This window comes from Triturus cristatus, chromosome 1_2 (assembly GCF_964204655.1).
Source record: "Triturus cristatus chromosome 1_2, aTriCri1.1, whole genome shotgun sequence".
Classification (NCBI taxonomy): Eukaryota; Metazoa; Chordata; class Amphibia; order Caudata; family Salamandridae; genus Triturus; species Triturus cristatus.
Genome location: NC_140580.1, coordinates 226711381 through 226736390, shown reverse-complemented (window position 1 = coordinate 226736390; position 25010 = coordinate 226711381). Strand labels below are relative to the sequence as shown.

The following is a 25010-nucleotide window of genomic DNA, read 5'->3' as shown; positions in this document are numbered from 1 at the left end:
GCCACCCTCACTGGTCGTTTACAGGTGGTCGTGGCATGCAGCCCACTCCTCCTGCTGACATGATAGACCGCAGCAAATCTACTTGATGTTCAAAGATAATCCTACACAACAATTGCAGTTCTGTCAAATTACTCTATGTCATATGGACTCCCTATGCCAGTCAGGACATTTTAGTCAGCAACACACCTCCTTCTAGACCTTTCACTTTTGTTCTTTTCCTTTATAAATGTGGCCTGCAGTGCCCCAGCAAATGAAATCTTGTCAGCTAATAAGCAAGAACTGTCTGTAGGTTTAGCCCTCGACATCGGAGTCCAATATGAGAAGTCCTGACTCCTCAGTAGTCTTACAAACTTTTCAGTTCCAGCATGTAATGGAAGTATAAATTATGTTATTGCAAGAAAACTCAGACAAGTATTGCCTAAGTAAACACAGGGATTATTAAAAGTAAACACTAATGACAGCTTTGAACATAGAATGGACAAGCTGTGATCCACAGACTGATTTGACACGTTCTCAAAACATAAAAAACCCACCCGCAACCAGGACTCGACTCTCAAAGATTTCAGGCCTACAGATGTGTACTAATTTAACGGGATACTATGTTTGTCAAATTTAATTTACTCACTACTTGAGTAGTGTAAAGCGGTAACGGCACTCTACCTCAATAAACCTTTTTGCATCTGTGAGGAGGAGGATATATTTCATGGCTTATTTACACATATGTGTATGGTATTACTGTTTGAGAAACTAAGGCTGGATGTAGAAACCTTTTTTGCGGTGCCAAACCTTGAAAAAACTGCAGGGTCTGGGAAAGAGACAAGCTTATTTACAAATAATGTTTTGACACACAAAATGGGTTTAGCAACCAATATGGAATCAGAATTAGGAAGGGATGTTCCTTCCTAATTGAGATTTGATATGCTGTGTCGATGGTTTAAGACAGAAATTGTGTTTGCAAACAAGTGATCAATTATGAACACATCAATGGAGGTGTTAACTGATTTACAAAGGGAAAGGGGTCCCCTTGGGACAATATCTACTTTGGGAATCATGTCAGCAGGCTTGGAGGAAACAGTCAGTGGTTCATAGTAGTACTGCATGCTCTTCCTTATGTTTTCCCAAACGGGAACATTTTAAGTTATTTAAGGAACATAGGCTGCTATAAATTTTTTTAAAGTTTTCAGATGGGAGATGCAAACACAGGGATTGTGGTCTTATGTTCCCTGCAAGTCACCAACCTCTGTATTTGTGGCCAATTACAGGTAATCTCAAATTGCAACCTACCTAAATACTATTAATTCACCAGGTCATTCGGCGAGCCGCTGTGACTGGAGATTTTGTGATGAGACTTATTAGTACACAATTGGGTAGCATCCCAAAATTAAAGTCTGATTTACGACCTGTGTTATACATCGGGCCCTAACTTCCCTGCTGACATTTAATTGAAAAATGTACTTACCTTTGTTGACAAACTATCTGGTGGATATTCCAAATACTCCTGTGTGCCAGTAGGTTCCCCACTGACGTCTTTCCACTCTGGAAGTGACAAGCTTGGCTGCATATAAGTATCACCTAATCTCACGGACATCAATTATTTCCAATAGCATGTCTGCACTCTCAGAAGCAGAGCCCATCAACTAATTGGCTTCACTAGTGTACAGAGCTCTAGTTTCGGAGCTTTTTAGATGGAAGAGGGTCCATTCCACAAAACAAAGAGGGGGTTGGGTGGTGAGGAATCTGAGGTTAGATAGAGTATCCACCAGAAAGAGTGTTACTGAAGGTAAGTAACTTTTTCTTCTCATATGAATTGAATTCAACTTCATTAATAGAGAGTTCAACGTTTTGCCAGTGTAACAAATAGAAAGGCAAGACAGGAGTGCAGGCAGAGAAGAAGCAGGTTTTTCGAACAATGCTGTGCTACCTGTAAGCAAGCTACAATTGATTCCACCAGTATCTAACCCTTCAGCTTGTGAAGAGCCCTATGGCTCTACCATTAGGATTATGCTAAATAAGTAACTATATATGGGTGTTCGAGGTTGTCAATATACATTTGGATCTGCGCCAGAGAAAATTTAGTATGTGTCTGGGTATTACAGCTTGTGTCTAGTATTCAAGGTTATACCTGGGCACATGATGAGCAATTGGTGCTGGTAATTCGACATATGAGGTGGTACTAAGGCACATGACAACAGCGTCTGACAGCTGTTGCCTGCATTTGGTCAGGGGTTGGATCATGGCTCTACCCCGGGCTTATTGAGGCAGTACCATAGTGAATACAAGAATGGTAAATATATTAGGTTAAGATACTTTGTCTGTTGTCAGCCTTGCCCTGTCCCCAGTCCACCACGGCTTGTGCCGATTGTGCGGAGGAACGTGGGCTCCTTTTTCCACACTTCCGGTTGGGGTTTGTTCTTCCTTCACTTCCGGTCGGGTTGGCGGTCCAGCAGCTTCGCGTCCTCCCCCTCTGCCTATTTACAGCAGGAAGGGGAGCAGACAAGCAGCGGCACGCGGACGGCACGCCAAAGGCAAGCCCGTCTGCGCCCGTCCACACCGGACCGCCGACAGGACCCCTGCCCATTTTTAGGCGAACAGGGAGAAACTGAGGCCAGACTATTTAACATGGCCTCACTGTTCTATGCTAGTTCAGAGTTACGTCCCTCTCAATACTCTGAAACCGAAAACATTATCAGGCGCTGAGGTGCTTTTCGACTCCACCTTGGCTGGCACTCAGATTACCTAAAATGAACCTACAACGGTAAGCATTTCTCATGAAGTCAAAATAAAGGATACTTGTGAGATCCCCAAACAGTTAAGTGGGTTATATTTCAATGCCCGGTCGATTCCCAAGCATGCACTAGAACTGTGGAGTCTTTTAGACCTTGAAAAACCGGACATCTGTTTCATTACAGAAACATGGCTCCATGACCAGGCATCTCCTGATGTAGCCACTGCACTCCCACCGCAATATCATCTAACTAGATTAGATAGAGTCGTTGGTCAGGGGGAGGCGGGGGTATAGCAGTTGACTCTAAGGAAAAAACTGCTATCATTATGTTAGACTCCTGGAGTACGGGAACAGCGGAAATACTCATTTTTAAAATCATAACCCAATCGCCTGAAACCTGGAGAGGGGCTCTGGTCTATCGACCCCCAGGTCAAAAAAACAACTTTGTAAATTATTTATTGGAAATAATTGCACCACCCTTATTAGCTGTAAATAATTTCATCCTTATAGGAGATTTTAATTATCAAGCTGAGTTATCATCTGACCCTGATACGAACCAATTGATAACGACGCTGGAATCACTGGGATTGGTCCAGAAGGTAGTGGGCTCTACCCATCAGGATGGCCACACCCTGGACCTGTTATTTACTAACTCAACCAAACTTACAGTTGAGCAACCACTCCCTTTACTCTGGTCAAACCATAATCTACTAAGAGTTTGTATTCCCATTGATATTTCCAGCAATCGTCAGAACAAAGAGTATACCTGGATAAGGCCCTGGCGCAAAGTGACCCCAGAAGCTTTCTCAGCTCTTTTTAATTTTGAATCTGCATCACGTTTAGGAAACGTAGATCAGGTAGCTATGGCTTTTGAAGATCCCATCACACTGTCTTTGAACACAGTGACACCCCTGTCAAAGGTCAAGGTTAAAGTCAGAGCATCACCATGGTTCACGTCAGAATAAAAAATTGACAAACTCTCCAGTAGGACGGCAGAATGTCAATGGAGGAAACTAAAACTATCGAAGACCAAACAAGATATAAACAGATTCATCGCATCTATTTAAATTTTGAAGGAGTTTACCACCCCCCACGCCGAACAGCGCGTTCTTCACCCCACGCAAGAATGGGTTGACACAGTGTCCTCCTTCTTTGATGAAAAGGTCAATGTCATATATAGGTCTTTCCCTCAGATAACCTTAAGAACACTGATCTTCACCCAGTCAAAAATAGCCATCCTACTTTGCCATTGTTGACGGCATTCAAAGCGGTGACTTGTGAACAAGTATCAGTGGCTGTAGCAAAGATCAAATCAGGCTCCCCAGCAGATCCTCTTCCACCTCGTTTTTTTACTAAAATAGCACACCTGTTAACATCTAGTCTTACAGAGATCTTTAACATGTCACTAGATCAAGCTATGGTCCCGACCAGATGGAAAACAGCTCAAGTCAAGCCCATCTTGAAAAAGCCAAACTCAGATCCTAGAGTACCAGGTAACTATCGCCCTATCTCGCTACTGCCTTATTTCGGGAAGGTGCTTGAATCCCTGGTAAACAAACAACTTACCGCCCACCTGGAAAATCAGGGATTCCTTGATCCATCGCAATCTGGTTTCCGGTCGGCACATAGTACCGAAACGGCAGGAGTAGAGATTGTTGATAATATCAGGCTGGCCCTGGACAAAAGAGAATCAGCTATGCTGGTCCTTTTGGACCTGTCGGCTGCTTTCAACATCATCTCCCACAGCATTTTAGAACAGCGGCTCTTGGAGGTGGGAGTCAGGGAGAAAACCCTAGACTGGTTCAAAAACTATCTACAGAACCGTTCAACCACCGTACATATAGATACCTTGGCCTCAGGTAGTAGGCCAGTAAGCATAGGAGTTCCCCAGGGATCCATCTTGAGCCCTATGCTTTTTAACCTCTATGTAACACCTTTGGCCAGGGTAATCAGGTCCTATGGTTTTGAGGCCATGTCTTACGCTGATGACACTCAGCTGTTGATTACGTTTGGTCCCGACCCTGCAGACACAATGATCCTGTTTAAAAACTGTATGATCCATATTAACAACTGGATGGGCAATAACAAATTATAGCTCAACTGCAGTAAAACAGAGATCATCTTGTTTGGCATGACTGAAGAACATTGGTCCAACAATTGGTGGCCACAGGAATTGGGATTATGCCCATTCCCAAAACAAGCTGTGCGTGATTTTGGAATAACTATCGATCAACTATCCATGAAAACTCATGTCAATCTTGTATTAGGCACCTGCTATGGCATCCTGCGGAAATTGCCTAACATTTTTTAATGGATACCTATCGAATCCAGGAAACCTCTGGTGCAGGGTCTAATTGTAAGCCGACCGGATTATGGGAATGCTTTGCTGGCTTCCCTAAACAAACATCCTTTTTCCAAACTTATTTTGAATCTGCCACCTAGATCTCCTTCAGCCCCCAGCCTGAGGTCCCTCCACTGGCTTCCAGTAAGAAAGTGAAGCCTTTTTAAAATCCTATGCCTCACCCATAAAATCATATATGGAACCGGTCCCTGTTATCTAGCGAAAAAGCTTAACCGGTACCAGCCAGGAAGACTGTTAAGATCTAGTTCAAAATTTCTCCTTACCCCACTTCGAATCCGCACTGCACGTAGTGGAGGATGATCCTTTTCTTTTCTTGCCCCCCATCTCTGGAATAAGCTTCCGTCCCATCTTCTCTCCATCGTCGAACATAAACATTTCCGGACAGAATTAAAAACGTGGCTATTTGATCAGAAATAATAGTAATAGATATGACCTTCAGGCTACTGAAGTTCCGCAAGCGCCATGAGACCTTAAGGTGATTTGTGCGCTCAACAAGTTTCTTTGACTTTGACTTGAGTATTGCTTTATTATTTCTTTAATACTGCCCTTTCTAAAGTTTCTAAGACATTTAGTGTTATTTCTTCATGTGAATCCACATGCATAGACAACCAACTAGCGGTTTACGTAAGCTTTGGTCTTCCACTTCCTCATTGACAACTGTTCAAAGCCACCTGGCAAACTACTTCCAATCCCGTTTCAGCCCAACCCATTCAACCACCTGACATTTTCTGCAATTTTTGGCTTCTTTTCATTAACCTCTCTGCCCTCTCTCACACTAAAACAAATGTCCTTCTGATTACAAATTTCAGGGATCGAGACACAATCCTACAGCATTCCCGAACACATGGCCCATATGTGAATGAAAACAGCAAAGTATCAATCTTCCAAGATTTTACTGCTACGGTGCAGGCCCAGAGAGCATCCTTCCTTGAAGCTAAAAAAGGCCCTTCGAGAGGCTGGAATACAATACTCTTTAATATTTCTGGCCAGGCTGAAAATTATGTTAGACGGGGCCTCCCAATTCTGCGACTCCCCAGGCGAAGTTTGGTCCTGGTTGGAGGCATACAAGACGGGTGTGCCATTGCCTCAGAAAACTTTGCGATTAGGAATTGTGCTACATCTACGCAGAAAAAGACCAACGCGCATCCGGAAGAAATCCCAGGTATTAAAATCAACGGCCTCGCAAACCCACCAAGACAGACAAGCCGCACTACAAGCAGTAGCACAAAACATTTCGCACCAAAGCCAAGATAGAACCTCAGGTGCATCGGCTAGACCTTTCGAAGCATCATCTGAATCTGGTGATTCCCTCGAAGCAGACCCCCCTCTGCCTAAATTCACTCCAAGATCAGCGGACGACACCGCCTATCAGAAGCTGATCTCCAAAACACCACCTGAACTGGAACACACTTCACACCCTCAAAGAACATTTTCATAAAGGAAAAGTGACTATAGTCTGACCCGGTTATAGGGGCTCCACAGATTATGGATATGAACCCGCGGCCGAGATCTGCTGCTTGGAGAAAGGGTACATGTTTGGGTCGGGACAAAGCACACTTGCTCCTTTCAAGCACTGACACCCCCCCCCCCCCCCTCCCACCAGAATGCTTTGCCTGATGGTTCAGAGGCAGCATTCTGACTTTATGCACTGTTTTTTTACAGGTTTGGGCGGTTCGCTGTTGCCCTTGTGTTGTGGAGTTGAGATTTCTAATGTTCAAACGAGCGCCCAGGAACCTAGGAATAGTCGAAGCCAGACATGGCAGGTAGGTCAAGACACCAAACACACGACAGTTACAATCGTAGGCCCTAGAGGGATAAAGATCCTCTCTTGGACTGTTAGGGGCATGGATTTGCCAGGGAAACGTCATAACATACTTAGCTACATCAGGCATAGGGGAGCACATATAGTTATGGTCCAAGAGACACACTTGACTCTGGAAGAGGGATAGTGTCTTCGCAGAAGGTGGAGAGGCCACTTGTATGCTACGACATGCTCCGCTTTCTCCTAAGGGGCGTTGGTGTGGGTACGCCCTAGGACCCCCTTTGATGTGATACAAACCCTGGTCGACCCCGAGGGTCGATATGTTCTGATCAAGGGGAGGTTACTTGGTAAAGAGATACAGTGGGCAGCATCTACGCCACAATCAAGAGCAGTCACAGTTTCTCCGCAGGCTTTCCAGTCCACTCACAGGAATAGCCACTCAAGACATATTATTGGAGGGAGATTATAACTGTGTGGTGGATATCAACATAGACAGATCCACTCCACCATTACACGGCACAATGGGTAGTTCCAACGCAAAAGCTCTTCGAGATTGGATAGAACATTGGGACTTAGTGGATGTATGGGGATTGCACCATGACCAGGTCAGAGATTACTCATTCTAGTCCCCTTTGTACCATTTACATACTAGATTAGACATGTTCCTTTGCTCATCTCATGTTAGCCCACAAGTAATTGACTCTGAATATTTAGGACGCACGTTGTCAGATCATAGTCCCTTACTCCTTACTCTCCCTACTGCGCCCAAAGTGACAGCCATCCCAACCTAGCGACTGTATGCAGCCATGTTGGAAGATGCATGTTTCCAGCAATCCTTGCATGCCTCCATCTCTGATTATTTTTTAAGGAAACTGCCAGCCCCTCACTGACAGAGTGGGACTCCTTCAAGGTGGTCATCAGGGGCCACTGTATGGGACAGACGTGGAGGGCTAGGAAGGAGATAGTGAGCGAACTCCGGAAGTACGGAACCGATATACATGCGCTTGAACTTAGACTTAGGGCCCAGATAGACACTCTTACTCAACTGTTCAGAGCCCAGAGTATTTATAATAAAACACTATATAAACTACGAACTTTAGATCGCAAAGATTATCCGAAGAAACAACATACTGAGGGCGGGAAATCAGGTAGACTGCTTGGTTGGCGGATCCAGCCCGAAAACAGGGGGATCACCCATAACCAGGCAACAGGTTAGAGATGAGTCCAACACCTACTCCCCTAAAGCCATTAATACTTGCTTTTTAAACTACTACACGGCTCTTTACGAACCCCTGCCTGACATACCGGAGAGTCATATCCATAACTACCTGGGCAGAATTTAATTACAGAAAATTTACCCTGTGCTCAGAAAGACTTAGGGGACGCTATAGGTGTACATGAAATCAGAGCTGCGATTGAAGAAATGACAAAGGGGAAGACCCCAGGCCCGGATGGCCTCCCAGCAGAATTCTACGCGGCTTACGTGGCTTACAATGCCCAGTTGGCCCTTGCCTTGAGAAGCTGTACGCCGACTCTTTAAGATAAGGCCAGTTACCAACAACGACCAGACGGGCCCCTCCCTAAAACTAAATTGGGCACTCCTACGGTCACAGAATTTAGACCGCTGTCCAAATTAAAGATGGACTTTAAAATATTAAGTAAAATACTAGCTAGCAGATTGCTCCCATGCATGCGCACACTAGTCCACAGACCAGAATGGGTTTATCCCAACCAGATCCACATCAGGTAGCCTCCGACGACTATGCTATGCATTCTTTCACCGGATTCTCTCGAACTACCCTCGAGCAGTGGTCATGGTGGTGGATCTTGAAAAAACTTTTGACTCTTTGAGGTGGGATTTTCTGATGCAGGTAATGCATCTTATGGGGCACAGTGAGGGATGGATTAAATGGGTCAAATTACTTTACATTTCTCCCTCAGCTAGTTAGGACAAGAGGTATAATCTCAAGCCCATACGAGGTACATAGGGGAACCAGGCAGGGATGCCCGCTGTCCCCACTTCTGTTCGCTTTGGAGGCGCTAGCTGTGCAGTTTAGAGAAGAGAGTGGTCGACTGGGTTTGACGCCAGATGGTAGAGAGTTCATGATTTCTCTCTCCGCAGATGATATCCTCCTTTATGTGCGAAACGGCGACTGTGGGATAAGAGACGCAATGGACATCCTGAGTGACTATGCTACACTAACCGGTGTGAAGGTAAATCATTCCAAGACTCACGTCTTTCCCCTTGACCCTGCAACTCTCCGCCCTCATCACTTCATACGGACACTAACTAGTCCCCCTGGTCCTTTAGAAATGTAGGGATTCAAGTACTCCATGAGCAGCAAGACCTCCTTGATGGCAACCTGAATTCAGCTCTTCGATCACTTAAATCATCGATTGCATTCTGGTGCTCCCTTAAGCTCCCCACTATGGCAAGGTGGCACTTTCCAAAATGGTTATGTTGCCACGTTTACTAGATTTCTTTGCAAATCAGCCAGTGGTCATCCCAAAGATTTGGTTCAAGGAACTAAATACACTACTGAGGAACTTGATTTGGGATGGGGGCCACAACAGAGTGTCGTTGGCTACTGCACAGAGGCCACCAGAGAGGGGGGCATTGGGAGCATCGGACTTCGAATCTTACTATTTGGCTGCTCAATTGCAGTGGTTGGGCCAGTGGCTGGGGGGGATTGGGTTAGAGACGTTGGAATTCTCACCCTGCACTGACCTAAAAGGGAAACTGCTGGCTAGGCTATTACTTCCCAGAAAGCAAGCTCAACCCAAGAGTACCTTGTTCACGGTGGCCTTGAGATGTTGACGTGGAAGCATTATGCGAATGTCTGAAACTCCATTATATTCACCGGATCTCCCCTTGGTAGGCTTGCCACGAGGTGATGCCACCTCATCTTTCAAAACGAGCCAAATGAGGGATTGGGGAAATGTGGGCTTGTTAAGATCGGGAGACTGTTATTTGGAGGGTGTAATGATCCCTTTGGAAGACTTAATCTTTCAATATGAATTGCTTCCAGGGCAATTTCTGAATTATCGTGGGCTGCAGAAAACTTTTCAGTCTCTATGGGGAGGTGGTACTCAAGAACCAAATACGCATGTGCTTCTGCAGGCCATGATTTCATTGGGTTTGGCAAGGCACATAATCAAATGGTTGTACTGGGCCTTGAGAGAGATGGCGGAGAATCCACTACCAACACTGCAAAAGAAATGGGAAACACTCATCGACCGTTACATATCTGAGACAGAGTGGAAAAAGCCGCTGAGGTCGCCCAAGACGATCTCCAGAAATGCTAGCTTTAAATACATCCAATTCAACATCCTCCATACGACTTATCTCACTCCACATAGGCTTAACATAATGTTAGGTAGCAATGACAAGCAATGCCCACGCTATGCGCAGTTGGACGCAGACTTCAGTCACATGATGTGGGACTGCCCATCTCTGCAGGAGTATTGGCATTGTGTCCTTGAATTATTACATAAGGCTCTTACACCCACCATCTCTTATACGATTGAAGCATGCTTATTGGGTTCATTTCCTGGGCGAAGAACCCAAAAAGTAGGAAACAGTTTCATAGATTTAGCTTTAGCAAAAAGAAGAATAGCATTAAGATTTAATTCCTCCACAGGTACTAACATTTCACATTGGAAAAACAATGTCACGGCTAGCGCTCGGGCGGAGGAAAGAGCATTATTAGAGGAAGATAAAAGAGGGGTGAGGTGCCGCCCCATAGCGGACTTATGGTCAGAAGTATTACGAGAATGGGAAGCAAGGGATGCAGACGAAAGTAATTGCTCACCCGAAACCCTACAACCCACCACATCACCATGAATAAAAACACCTTTCATTAGGGACCTAACTAAGGACCAAGACCCACAAACTCTTCATATGACCCCTGTCTGGTTCCTTCAAGAACAAAAAATTATATTGAATATATGTGTAACCTGCATGTCATTAGAATAATTAAACCGTCACACACATAGCCTGTCTGGCTTTACTGGACGCTCCTGTTGTTAATAAGCTTTATGAGTAACTGTTTTATACGTTTGGATATTAGATTTCGATACAGGGCAATAGCCATGGCGAACGAATCCCCATTTTTGCCAAATTTGTTGTTGATCCTTGATTACCAATATTGTACTAAATTACATGGAAGAAAGTAGGTCTTCTTCACATGATGAGTACTTGGAGATTGTTGATGTCGACAGGCATGACGAAACATATATTTTTATCTGTTGAAAATAAAATGTAAACTCAATAAAAAGATATTTAAGAAAAAGGGTGTTATCCGTGGCATTAGCAATATATACCTTTAATAATAAAAATGTCTTCTGTTTTGAGAAAGTATACAATACAGCCTGCAAATTAGGGGATCCTGTATAAAGCTTTGAGCTTACACTTGAGAGAGAGTGCAACCATTATTAACAGGCCAACTTTAGGTATACCAGAAGACGAGGGAATCGCAGGTAAAGTAAAATAAACTAATTAAACCCATCAAGTGAAGAGAACTGGAAATGTCGCAAGTTACTTCAAACAAATCACTTCAAATTCGTTTGATAAACTTACACCAAATTAGGTCATGTTTCATACTATTCAGACCGGCGATATTCCATATAACAATTTCAATCCAACGATGAGCCCAAATATCAGGCAAGGAGACCACACCATCTAAAAGATAGCTAGAAAGATGGCAAACCAAGCTCTCATCGTTGGAGAGATGTGAAATCAGGCTCAAATTGCTAGGAGGCTTAGAAACCAAACTCAAATTCTACGAAGGATGAAAAACCAAGCTTTTCATGCGGTCAATCATTAGTCCCGATCAGTTTCAACGGTTCAAACCGGTTAGATGCATTTATATTAAACATAGGAGTGTTTAGAAAATCACAGTTCTGCAGGACCAGACGTGGGTTTGAGATGATGGGAGATATCCCAGGAGTGGATGTAGCCTGTAAAAAGAAAAAAGAAAAAAAAAAACATCGGCAGAGCCATAATTGAAGGGAATGCATAATGAGACCAAGGTGCCTGTGCTAACAAATGGGCAGGTCCCGAGTTAAAACTGGCAACTACACAGTCTCCCTCGAAGTGCTTATGACCAGCCCTGATCCCCGCTCAACCTGTTCACCATGTTGCCATCAACCAATGGCAGTTCAACAAGCCCATTAAACCAATGAAATATTTAGTTTTTCAATTGGGAGTACCCTGCGAGTTCCCCATCTGGCAGGAGCGGCACATTTACCAAAAAACTACATATGGTGTAACATCAGGTGCTAGGTTTTAGACTGTACCTATGGGAAATGTGGCCATACCATTATGGCCACAATGAGGGTCAACCAGCTCTACACAACCCTAAGAAACTTGACCAAATGAGAAGATGTGAGATTGGGTCTCCAACAGAAGGAATAGGGAGGGTTTGAAAAAGAAAAAAGGAATAACCTTGGAGGTAGGTGGGAGCGACATCTGTGTAGGACCACCTACGGTTCCAAGGGGATTACTCGGTAGATAACCTGGGCCAGAGCTTAAAGGCCAAGATGTAACCCCTTCACTGTTACCCACCCAAAAAGCCAGAGGCAAGACATCCCTAATGTCTCCCATATAACTGACTGGCTCTGGGAGCGCCCTACCCAGTGCTTTCAGTGTGGACAGGGCCTTTTCAATATTGCCCAACCTTTGGTAACACTGATAAAAAAAAAACGCTTAACTGAACATTCGATTTTGGCAGACAGTTTGTCCGATAAAAGTTAAAACATTGGTTTCCCCATCTTTATAGGCCTCCCTTTGGCCACTTTCTAGGGCCAGCGAGAGACCTTAGATTTTACAGCAATTGCAGCTAAAGAATTGCTGGACTGTGAAGGTGGCTCGAGGATCTAAACGCCTAATCGCAGCCCTGGGAAATGTGGTCATACCAGCCTTCTAGTCAGGGTCACTGGAATTATGCAATTATTTGGTTTTAACATAATTATGTATTTGCTACGCTTGCAACATAGTTCCCAATATGCAGGTAATTTGCAAATTTGTTTCTAGCTCAAATGGATCAAACATTATTACAAAAAAGCACCAAATGTTGCCTCGCACAGTATTATACCTTCGACAAAGTTTTTCCTTTCACCGTAGAGTTGCTCATTATTACGCTGGTACCAATGAGGTGTAACCCATACAGCCAGCCCTATACCAGCTGCTGCAGCCTGAGGCTTTCAAAGACTTGAATTTACTCTGTACACTTGCAACAATCTTGCAGAGCAGATGCTTCCTGCTTGCAGGGACAAACTCGAATGTTGAGAGCAGAATTAAGAAGAGCTTCCTCATTAGCGCTGATCAAGGGGAGCATCTGAGAAGGAGTCGGGCATGACTTCAGAATGTTGATAGTGAACCCAACGAGGTGAGGAGGTCTTCCATAGTCTGGAGGTAGGTGACACCTGCATGTGCTGAGCCCATCTTAAATAGCCAGCTATTGAGGTCATGGAAGGCTGGAATCTCTGAAGATTCATCAACCACCTACATCACTTTCGAAAACACCTGAAGGGCACTGCTAAGGCCAAAGGTCATGGAGCATGCATTAGAGAATTTGTGGGGTGAAGAGCAGAGAGACACCTCATGTTTGGGTTTGACTCCAAGTGAGGATTGCCCAGCACCTTGCTCTTCTATTGATTCCCTTGATCTTCTATGTAAATCAGTCATACAATAAGATAACTCTACTGTCTAATGATAGCACTATTAACACCAGTAAACATCTGAAAACAGAGTAATGGCTAGACTTCTTGAGCTAGACTTTAGTTGATGGCTAAACTTTGTGAGACTAAAGTCTCGAAGTTGTGTGTGACTCCCAAACCATAGCTCAGCTGTGTGATGCCTTTGTGTTCTGCATCTCCTCAAAGACAGCTGTGCTGTCTACCATCAGAACCTTTATGTCTGTATAAACAGGAATAGCACTGATCAGCCGGGTCTGGTGGCTTAGCAGACTAATGAATCCGCTGCAGGGTCCTGTGTTCGACCTTATGGTCACACGTTCAATTCCCGGGGGTCCACTCTTCCTTTCATCATTTCTGAGGTCGATAAAATGAGCACCATTGAGTGGGGAAACAATAAACATCTGTTATTCAGCACCAAGATGCCCCTTTGGGGGTGACCGCGACCTTCACAAATACACGTTAAGTTATCTGTGAGGTCCAAGTGCTTACATTTCCCGTTACCACAGTGCATTAAGGATATTAAAATGTTTGACTGATGACACAGCCTCCTTTATTGTTTGCTCATTTAACAACATCATTCCTTTAATGTTAAAACTCCTTCTAGAAACCCAGGACAATGATGTTGCAGGTAAATTAAGGAATATGTTACTCACACTTTAAGCATCTAATAGTAGCATGTAGAGCAGCAGTTTCACATGCTTTCATATCTTGCCATCTAGTGTTAGGCTCGGACGTTTGCAACTAGTTTTTCTTCAAAGAAGTTATTAGAGTCAAGCGGTATAGTGACTCCTCGTATAGTGTGTGTTGCACAGAAAAGATGAGCATGTGAGTAAATGTTAGTATAATGTAAAAATATCAATAGATAAAAACACACGTCAACCAATAACTGCCGGGAAGGAGGGTGGGTGCATATCAATCTACGGCGCTAAACGCTATGAATAGATGCTTACAGGGTAAGTAACATATTCCATTTGTAGCATGTGAAGGCCATAGATACATATGCTTAGCATCGAATGTAAAGCAGTGCTCACCAAGAGCGGTGGTTACATATTAGTGGACGTTGATGTTTGAAAAAAATGTTCTTAAGGCAGCTTCAACCGCTCTAGCTCGTTGATTAGCTAAGACAGCAGCACAGTAATGTTTTGTGAATGTATGAGAGTTATTCCATGTAGCTGCTTTATCTGCTAGTGGGATGTTTCCTAAAAAAGCCACTGAGGCTACTTTTTTGTGTGTGGAGTGAGGTCTTGGAGTTAGTTTGTACTTTTTTTGCTATGCAGTAGCAAGTCTGAATACTTCTAACTATCCATCTGGCTATTCCCACTTCGGGTACCGGAGAACCTTGCAGTAGCCCCTCAAATGCAAGTTGTTGCGTTTTGCAAAAAGATTTTGTTCTCTCTATCTAACACATTAATGCCCTTTTAACATCTAATGTCTGTAGAGCTCTTTTTGCTACTGAATCTGGTTTAGGGAAGAAAACCAGCAGCTCTGTTGTTTGGTTTATTTGAAAAGCTGTCGCTACTTTTGGTAGGAATTCAGGGTTAGTACGAAGTACCAATTTTGTTGGAAATATTTGGAAGAACAGCTCTTCCAATGTAAGGGCTTCGATTTAATTTATTCTTCAAAGTATTAAGGCTCCAGACTGTTTGTGATAGAGGTTGGATTTGTTTATTTTAAGAGTAATGCACAATCTTTCCCATTTTGCTGCATAACATGCTCGTGTAGTTAGTCTATCTGAGAATATCCATGCATTCCTGTGATAGACTAAGGTGTCCAAATTCTAAGACCTCAGGATCTAGATCGCTAGATTGAGCTGTGTGGGATTTAAGTGCATTACCCTCCCTTGGTCCTGAATTAGAAGATGAGGCCAGAGCGGTAGCTTCTTGTGTGGCACTATGACAGTTATAGAATGGATGTGAACCATGCTTGCACGCTCATGTTGGGGCTATTCGGATTAGTGTGAGGGATGTTTGTGTTAGCTTTTGCACCATATATGGAATGAGTAGGAGAGGGGAAAAAGCATAAGCAAATATCGCTTACCAACTGATCCATAGAGCACGGTCTTTGGATTGGGGGTGAGGAAACCTGGAGGTGAGGTTTTGGCATTTTAGGTCCATATCATTTGCTGGTCCTCGTAGCAAGAGGCATCCTAAATTAAAAATTCCACCCTACTGCTAGCTTTCCTTGATATTTAAACTCTTTCATTTATCATCCACCCTCAACCATAGGTTTTGCAGTCTCTTGCCATTTTATTGCTCTGCTGTAAAGCACTCAGATACCTATGTGTAAGGCAATGCTATAAACAAAATAAATAATAACAAATAAAGAAAGAAATGGTTTCAGCTGCTCATCAGCTCCGACCCTCGGTTTAGGTCCACTCTCTCCCCGTAGCTCCGCTGTGCCGTCTCTTGCCTCCAGACCCCGACCTCCTCCTTGGGAGGTTCGAGGCTGCTGCCCGCTCCAACTGGGACCAGACTGCCTGCAAACACCGTAACCTTTCTCAGCCGTTTTTTCTTCTTAATTTTTACCTGTTGTGCCACTGTTATTGTGCCCATCTGTGTCTTGCTCTAATTCCACCACTGTTTTTATTTTCTCGTGCCTGCCTGTTCCTTTCGCCGCTGCTACCCCAGCGGCCCCTCCCCCCCGGAATTACCCCGCGCCTCCCAGCCTCTCCTCCCTCCCACCTCCCCTACTTAAAGGCGGCGCGCAGCTGGCGCGCGGATGCATGCAGCCGGCACGCCAAAGGCATGCCCATCTGCGCCCGTCCGCGACCCGACCGCGGCCAGCGCCAGGAACCCTGGACCTCCCACTACCCATCGCTACGACAGCACCACCTTCCACGCACTCAACCATGGAAGACTTAGAGAATGCCAACAGGCCTCGCCGAACATGTCCCACAGCCAGTTCTCCAGCCTCCACTGCCGCCAGACCCTCACCACCACCCCGGCCTTCAACACCGCCGATGCCAGCACCGGCGACACCCTAAAATGCATCCTCAATGTACGCTCCGTACACAAACACACCATGGAAATCTGGAACCTACTCAACTCTCTCTCGCCCGACATCACCTTCTTACCAGAGACCTGGACTAACCCATCCTCCGCCCAGACATCAGCACTGCCATCCCAGATGGATACAAGATCCAGAGGAAAGACTGCCCCAACCACTCAGGAGGGTGCCTCGCCATCACCCACAAGTGCACCCTCCGCCTCACCACCTCCAGCGAAACCTTCCCCTCTGCCGAACACCTGCACTTCCAGATCCAGACCACAGCCACACTCCGAGGAACCCTCGTCTACAGACCACCTGGACCCTGAACACCCTTCGCCACCACCATCACCGACTTCATCGCACCCCACGCAATCGCCTCAACAAACTACATACTCATTGGAGACCTGAACTTCCACCTCGACAACAACAGGGACCCCAACTCCACTATCCTTCGTGACAACCTTGCCAGCATCGGCCTTAAACAACTCGTCAACACACCGACCCACAGAGCAGGACAAACCCTCGACCCCATCTTCGCAGCAGGAAACGGCGTCCAATTCAGCCACACAACGCAGCCGCCATGGACTGATCACCACTGCATACACTTCAACATCAACAAACCCAAGGCACCCAAACCAGCCCCACGCCCACCACGAAGGAACTGGAGCAAGGTTACCGATGAGCAACTTAACTCCCCCCTCACCCAAGACAACCACACCTGGGCACCCGACGCAAACGCCGCCGCCAAAGAACTGCACACCTGGATCTCCAACTGCGCAGACTAGCTCGCCCGCTACGCAACCCCGAAAGACAATGACCCAGGAAAGCCGTCTGGTTCACCACCGCTCTCCAAAAAGCCAGACGCACCTGCAGACTCCTGGAGAAGGACTGGAGAAACAACAAGACAACCGAAAACCACACCACCTACAAGGACGCCATGACGGACTACCACAACCAGATCAGAGCCACCAAGAGGAACTTCATCCACAACAAAATCCTGGCCAATGCCACCAACTCCAAGGAACTTTTCAGTGTCATTCAAGAATTCATCAACCCACGCAGCGAAGCCACAGACATCACCCCATCCCAAGACCTCTGCGACAAGCTTGGAACCTATTTCCACCTCAAGATCAAAAACCTCTACGACAACTTCATCGACTATCCACTAGGCGCCACAGACAGTCCCCCGCCCCCCAGAAACACCAGCCAGCCCACCATTTCCAACTGGACACCGATCACGGCCGAAGACACTGCCTCAACCATGAAAAGCATCCACTCGGGCCCCCACCGACCTCTGCCCCCTCACATCTACCACAGAGCAGCGGCCACCATTTCACCCAGAATACAAAGCACCATCAACACTACCTTCAAAACAGGGACCTTCCTAGACGACTGGAAGCGAGCAGAAGTCAGACCCCTGCTCAAGAAGCCCACAGCTGACCCCACCGACCTCAAGAACTATTGGCCCATCTCGCTCCTCCCCTTCGCAGCCAAAGTTATAGAGAAAATAGTCAACAGGAAACTGACACAATTCATTGAAGAGAACGCCATCCTCGACCCGTCCCAATCCGGATTCCGAAGCAACGACAGCACAGAGACCGCCCTACTCGCTGCCATGGACGACATCCGCACCCTCCTGGACCAAGGCCACTCCGCAGCCCTCATCCTAGTCGACCTATCAGCAGCCTTCGACACCGTCTCACACCGCACACTAGTCGCCAGACTACACAACGCAGGCATACAAGGAACAGCCCTGGACTGGATCCAATCATTCCTCACCGGAAGAAATCAAAGGATCAGACTCCCACCCTTCCTCTCCGACCCCACGAAAATCACCTGCGGAGTCCCACTGAGCCCAACCCTCTTCAACATCTACATGCCCTCCCTCGCAGCCATCGTCCGACAACACAGCCTCAACATCGTATCCTACGCCGACGACACCCAGCTCATCCTCTCCCTCACCAAAGACCCCACCATGTCAAACTCGACTTCCAGAAAGGAATGCAAGAAGTCGCAGTCTAGATGACCAACAGCTGCCTGAAGCTCAACGTCGAGAAGACAGAAGTCCTCGTCCGCAGTACCACCCCTTCTGTATGGGACAGCACCTGGTGGCCGACCGCCTTTGGAAACCCACCTACCCCCTCAGACCACGTCAAGAACCTCGGCATCGTACTCGACTCATCACTCACCATAAACCGACAAGTCAACGCCATCACCTCCAGCTGCTTCAATGCCCTCCGCATCCTCCACAAGACCTTCAAGTGGATCCCCCCCTGAGTCAAGGAAGACAGTCACCCATGCACTCATCACCAGCAGACTGGACTATGGAAACGCACTCTACGCCGGCATCAAGAAGTCCCTACCCCGCAAACTCCAGACAATACAGAACACCGCCGCCAGACTCGTCCTCTGCATCCCCCGACACAAACACATTAGCCAACACCTATGAAGTCTCCACCGGCTCCCAGTGGAGAAAAGAGTCACTTTCAAAATCCTCACTCACGCCTACAAATGCCTACACAACAATGGTCCCAAATACCTCAACGACAGAAGCAACTTCCACGTACCCAAAAGAAACCTCTGATCTTCCAACCCCCACTGGCGAAAACCCCACGCATCGACAGAGCCAGAGCAGGCGGAAGATCCTTCTCTCACATTGCAGCCAAGACCTGGAACGGGCTACCGGCAGACATCAAACATGCCCCCATCCCTGATCACCTTCAGGAAGACCCTCAAGACCTGGCTCTTCGGCTAAACAGATCTGCGGACCCCCCCCTCAGTGCCTTGAGCCCCTCACAGGTGAGTATCGCGCTTACAGTTCCCTGATTGATTGATCAGCCTAGAGTGGACGCTGCCCTTGGGGATGAAATGAGGATACAGATATCCATATCAGAGAAGTGTACTTTATCCTGGTACCAAAGCCCGGTACTGGATGGTAACTGAAGAGAGAAGCATGAAAAGGGGTGACAAGAGAAAGGGCAAATAGTACATGAGAGAACACCTAATGCACTATTAGCATAATTATATGTAACTTTGGAAAAAAATGATGATGCATCCATAATGTTTTTCTTTTCCTAAAATTTGTGAATTGAGGAGTTTGGGCAGAAAAATATTTATGGCATTCATTTTCTTGAGCTACATCCACACAAAAAGGTCAAGTATTTTGGAATCCCTACATGTGAACTTTTTTTGGACAACAGTGAAAAATCCTTATTAAATACTTGTTCACCAGAGTTTAAAGATCTTGAACAAGTATTCAAGCAATTCGTTTATTGCAAAGAGAAACCGTAATGCTAAAAACATCATTAATGAGCTTAGTGTACAGGATTATCGTAGTGACAGAAAAATGTATGATTTAACAACCAGAAATAAAACTGAAAAAATGTAAAACATCTGAAATATTGGCAGTTTAGGAATGAGAAAAAAAGGAAAAAAATTGCAACAACCATTTTACCTAAAGCAGCAACAGCAGCATCAAAACCGAGTTCTTCATCCCCTGGCATCTCATTATTTCGATTACGGCTAGGAGGCCTGGAACCAGTCGGGGAGACCACTGAAAAGGATAGGATAATATATGAGCGAAAATCAACTGGTTTGGTAACAGAACTAAATTTTCCAAAGCGTGCAAACAAACGTGTGTATACACACACACTTGTATGTACATGTATGCATACATATAGGAGGTCATCAATTTGGCGAACCATCTTTAAACAATACATGCATGTGTTCAAAAAAAGTTACACACAAATTATTGTAGTCCAACACAATGTTTTTGAGTTCCAGTTGAAACAAAGCTCCAAATGAAAAATTATAATATTTCTTTAGCATAGCAAAAGGCATATAATATACAGTTTGAAACTATTTCTCTTTACATCCATTCTCTTTTTTATCTGAATCACTGCATCAGTAATAAAAAAGTTCAAATATTCTCATATATCCATAATCGATTCCCGAGGCAATTTACACAGATGCATCTGTAACTCTACAAAGCACTTTTTTAAATTTATGGTTATTGTTTCACTCTTAATTACAAACAGTACTCAACACCCTCAATGACAATTTTATGAAGGGACAGAAAAGTTAGTACAACTATGCACTGACAGAGAAAGATTTTCAGACGGCTTGATTTTCTAGACTCGTACGAGGTGCGCATCTTAGGCATAGCTTCAAGGCTCATTTGCACCTTGTCCGAAAACGTCCCAGAAAGCAAAAGAGTTATTAACCGTTACCAAATAGAAAGTCTCTTCATTGACCTATACCAAGCCTCTGAACAAAACTGGATAAGACCTTTCCAAACCATGTCACCCCTAAATCATTGAGCCAGCATAAATAGCACACTGATTGATCGGTTAAGTGGATATGGATTTACATAAACATTTTTACATAGCACATCTCTAAAAAACCTAGATGCCCGTGTGCTTTACATACTCACAAATGCTGTGGCAAAATGTCCTATTTCAAACGATTAGCAAACATTAAGGCAAATGTGCTAACAGTTGTCATGTAGTAATGGACCCATGTTCAAATTAGGAGACATGTAAATAATAATAATAGATACTAGAATACTGGCGGTCCGATGATAAACGATGACTTGTCGTTAAAGAAACTGAGAGCTATGAGGAGTATGAGCTTAGTCAGGCAAGTAAGTAACCAATGAGGGAATGATGAATTCAATGCTAGAGGTTGAACAGTCTGGGGAGGTTGAAGAAGGGCACACACACAAAGTGGATATGTTAGGACGGCGTGAGGTTAAAAAAAAGGCACGGATGACGGAGTATTACGCATGCCAATTTAAAATGGATTCTATAGTCTAGTCTAGCCTAATCAAGCTCTCAGTTAAGAGTAATGACTAAATTCCCTCATTTCTAATAATAGTTGTTTCAGCTAAGTACAGTCCTGCAACATATGAAGTCAAAATGGATTTTCAAAGTCCCACTAAGCTGGCACTATTTTAACTGATGCAGGAAATAATCCGTAATTTGGTTTTAGGAAAGATTTTAGAGTTTTAGAGTGAGTAAAGTGGCACTTGAAGCCTTTATCAATGCTTATTCTGTGAGGCCACTGGTAGGTTAGGAAGAATATAAAACCAGGCAAATTTACTTCATTAGATAATGATTGGCTGAAACCAACTATTTGTAGTTCTGCCAGCCAATCCTTGTTGAATTTCGATTTTAGTTGCAGCCAAAGACTACATTCTGGCCATATAGTAAAGAGACCCTTTTTGCATGGTTACCCCCCACTTTTTGCCTGATATCTGATGCAACCTGACGATGTGCCCTGCGTCCCTGCCAATCAGGTTCCCAGGGCCTGTGTTCTTTCCCAAACCTGTACCTTTGTACCCACAATTGGCACATCTTTGGCCACAGGTAAGCCCACTGTAAAAGGTTCCATGGGTACCAAGGCCACTGTGACATGGGGAGGCCTCGAAGGGCTGCAGCATCTATTGTGCGACCCTTAGAGGCCCTTCCCCTTAACACCCACACACTGGCATTGCAGGCTTCGTGCTTTGGCGCAGAGAAAAGTGAAGAGTAGACATGGCACACATCCCTGTGTGCCATGTCTGTAAACTACTGCCTGAGGCCTAGGTAAGTCACCCCTCTAGCAGGGTGCGCTAGCCCTAAAGGGAGGGCTTAGTAGCATGAGCTCTGTACCCCCATAGTGTCTAAGCCTTTTCTTAGACATTGTTAGTGTAGTAAAGCCATAAGGAGTACATGGTCTGGGAGTTGGTCATTACGAACTTCACAGCTCCATAATGGCTTTACTAAAGACTGAGAAGTTTGGTAACAAGCTTCTCAGACCATTAAACCCACACTGATGCCAGTGTTAGATTTAATGTAAAATGCACTCAGGGGGCATCTTAGAGATGTTCTTTGAATATTGACCAGCCCTGGTGTGGTTCTTGAATGGCTGGCCGCCATTTGCCACCACCAGATAGATTTCTGGACCCCTGGCTAGAGAGTCTTCGAATATGTCTCTTTACATCGCGGATTTTACTCCGTGATGCATTCACAACGTGGTCGTTACAACGACCACGTTGTCACAACGCAGTGCCATTACAACGCAAGTCGTTACAACGACTTGTGCTTGATGGTGCGCTGGACTTAGGAATAGTAGGATTTACTATTCCAACTCCAGTGTGTGCAACACTAGGGAAAGTGTTGAAATAGTAAATCATACTATTCCTTATCCTAGAGCGCCATCTAGCGCAAGTTGTAACGACTTGCGTAGTATATGGCACTGCGTTGTAACAACGAGGTCGTTGTAACAACTGTGTTGTGTTTGCACGTGGTGTAAAACCCGCGATGTAAACGTTGTTTCCTGAGAGTCTTCACTCACTGGGTCCAGAAACAAAGCCCATCCTAGGCAGAGTTGTAATGCCTCCTCGCCGAGGATGGGCTAGGTCTACAAAAGGTGAAGCTTCAAGGGCTTGCCGCCTTTGAAAGCTGACCCTGCCTTTTGCTGCCCTCAGCAACAGGCTGCCACCAGTTCTGGCCCCCCCTTTGGGCAGGAGAATAGGCGGGAAAACGGAGCCCACCCTTTCCAATCCCACCCCTCAGGTGGGGGAGGCGAGGTGAAGCACACATCTCAGTCCCCTCCATCTTGAAGATGGAGACTTAGCGATTTAGGGAGAGGCTCATGCCCACTCCCACTGGAGGGTGACATAATAGGGGGTGTACCCACCGCAAGGAAGAGACCCATTGGTCCTGACCTCCACACCCCTTTAACGCCCCTAAATCTAGTATTTAAGGGCAACTCTCAACCTTGCCTCCTCAGATTTGAGGAAGAAAGAAGACGGACCGAGGACCTGTGCTGACTCAGGAACAAGAAGACACCAACTGCTTTGGCCCAAGCCCTACCGGCATGTCAAGTCTATGACCTGCCTACAGCAAGAACCCTGGCAAGTCCAGCAGCCAGCAATTCACAGAGCTCAGAGGACCTGCCCTGAAACCATCTTACAGACTGTCTCCCGTGAGCATCAGATTTGCTCAAGCAAAGACTCACCCACAGAATCTGGATTCCGGCGACTCAGCGATTCTACACCACTCTGCACCCAATGCCCACGGCCCGAGTTTGAGTGGCCCAACACCACAAGGAGGTCTCCCCAGTGATCCTGACCTGGGGTCTGGTGATCCCCGACCTACCTCAAGCTTTTAGATGACTCCTGCAGCCTCAACCTGAACGGTCCCCATGACTACAACAGGAGCTGGCACGAAAACCAGACGCCAGAAGATACTACTGTACCCAACACCCCACAGCCTTGGGTGGCCAAACCGATGGTGTCCCAGCATCCCCTAAGATCCCAACTTACCTCTCCAGCTGGTGGTCACCTTCAGGAAGTCTCATTTCCCGAGCCTGCTGCAACTTTGCTGAATCGAGGGTCTCCATTGAAAAAGCACATGGTCCCAGACATCCTTTTTGCACCCTGCACCCGACTGCCCCAGTGCCTTTGGAGGTGCAACTCCTGTGCTGGTCGTTGGACCCTGCAGTGATGACCTTAACCCTAGGAACTTTGCTCCCACACCTGAGTGGCCTGCTCGTAAGCAGTCTCTAATCAAAGGGCCCCTTAGTCCCATTGGCTAACATTGAGGCCCTGCACTCTGCACCCGGCCGCCCCAATGCCGCTGGTGGTGCAACTCAAGTGCCTATAAGGATCGTGGGCAACCTTGGTCCTAACCCCCAAACCCACACTCGTAAGTCCCGTACTTGCCTGAGAACCCGCTAACACTTTTTTCTCCCATAGGAACCCAGATTTTTGGGCCTAAAATGTTTAAAGTGTTGAACGATGTTTGTATGAAGAAAAGATAACTAAACTGCAAGTTATAAAAAGTCTTACTTACCGTGTTTGTTGAGATATTAAGGTGTGATATCTAGGTATTCCACACCGGTACTCAAAGTAATCCAAGAGTAACTAAAAAGTAATCTGAAAGTAATTACTGTGTAATTCATTCTGCATTTTAAAGTGATACCAACCTGTAATAACTGCAAATTCATCCTCAATTGCATTCCTGTGTGAAGGTTTACCTTTGAAAGTATATTTACACCTACCTGTACCAAGACCTATTTGGTTCTAGAAATAAAATACAAGTATACCTTTTTTATACTTATCCAATTGGTCTGGGTTCAGTCTGAATGTGTATCAGTCCTGATTAAGTGAACAAACAAAATGCTTAACACACCCTCTGGATAAGCCTAACAGCTCACCCACACTACCACAAAGAGAGTTGTTATAACGTACCTAAATTGGCCTCTACTATACCTCTGGGGACTCCCTGGACTCTGCATACTATACCTTACTTTGGCATAGTATATACAGAGCAGCTTCCTACAGTCCTTTTGAGACCAACTCTGAGAATGTTGCCAGACTTCCAATTAAGCTGATTCACAGGCTTCTAAACATGGATTTTAAGTACAAATATCTTGCAGCATTGTTACTTTTTAGATAGACTTCCATATAATCAGCATATTAGTGAATT

At 45.5% G+C, this 25010-nt stretch overlaps 1 protein-coding gene across 4 annotated transcripts in view; it reads right to left on the bottom strand.

Annotated features, from left to right (window-relative positions):
• The window catches only part of ZSWIM8 (zinc finger SWIM-type containing 8), a 2297361-nt gene that overhangs the window by 1340397 nt on the left and 931954 nt on the right, over window positions 1-25010 (bottom strand). For all 4 annotated transcript variants that reach the window (XM_085603517.1, XM_085603518.1, XM_085603514.1 and 1 more), the window contains exon 14: window positions 19991-20089. In XM_085603517.1, the coding sequence (XP_085459643.1) occupies window positions 19991-20089 (99 nt within the window). The remainder of the gene's footprint in view (window positions 1-19990; window positions 20090-25010) is intronic.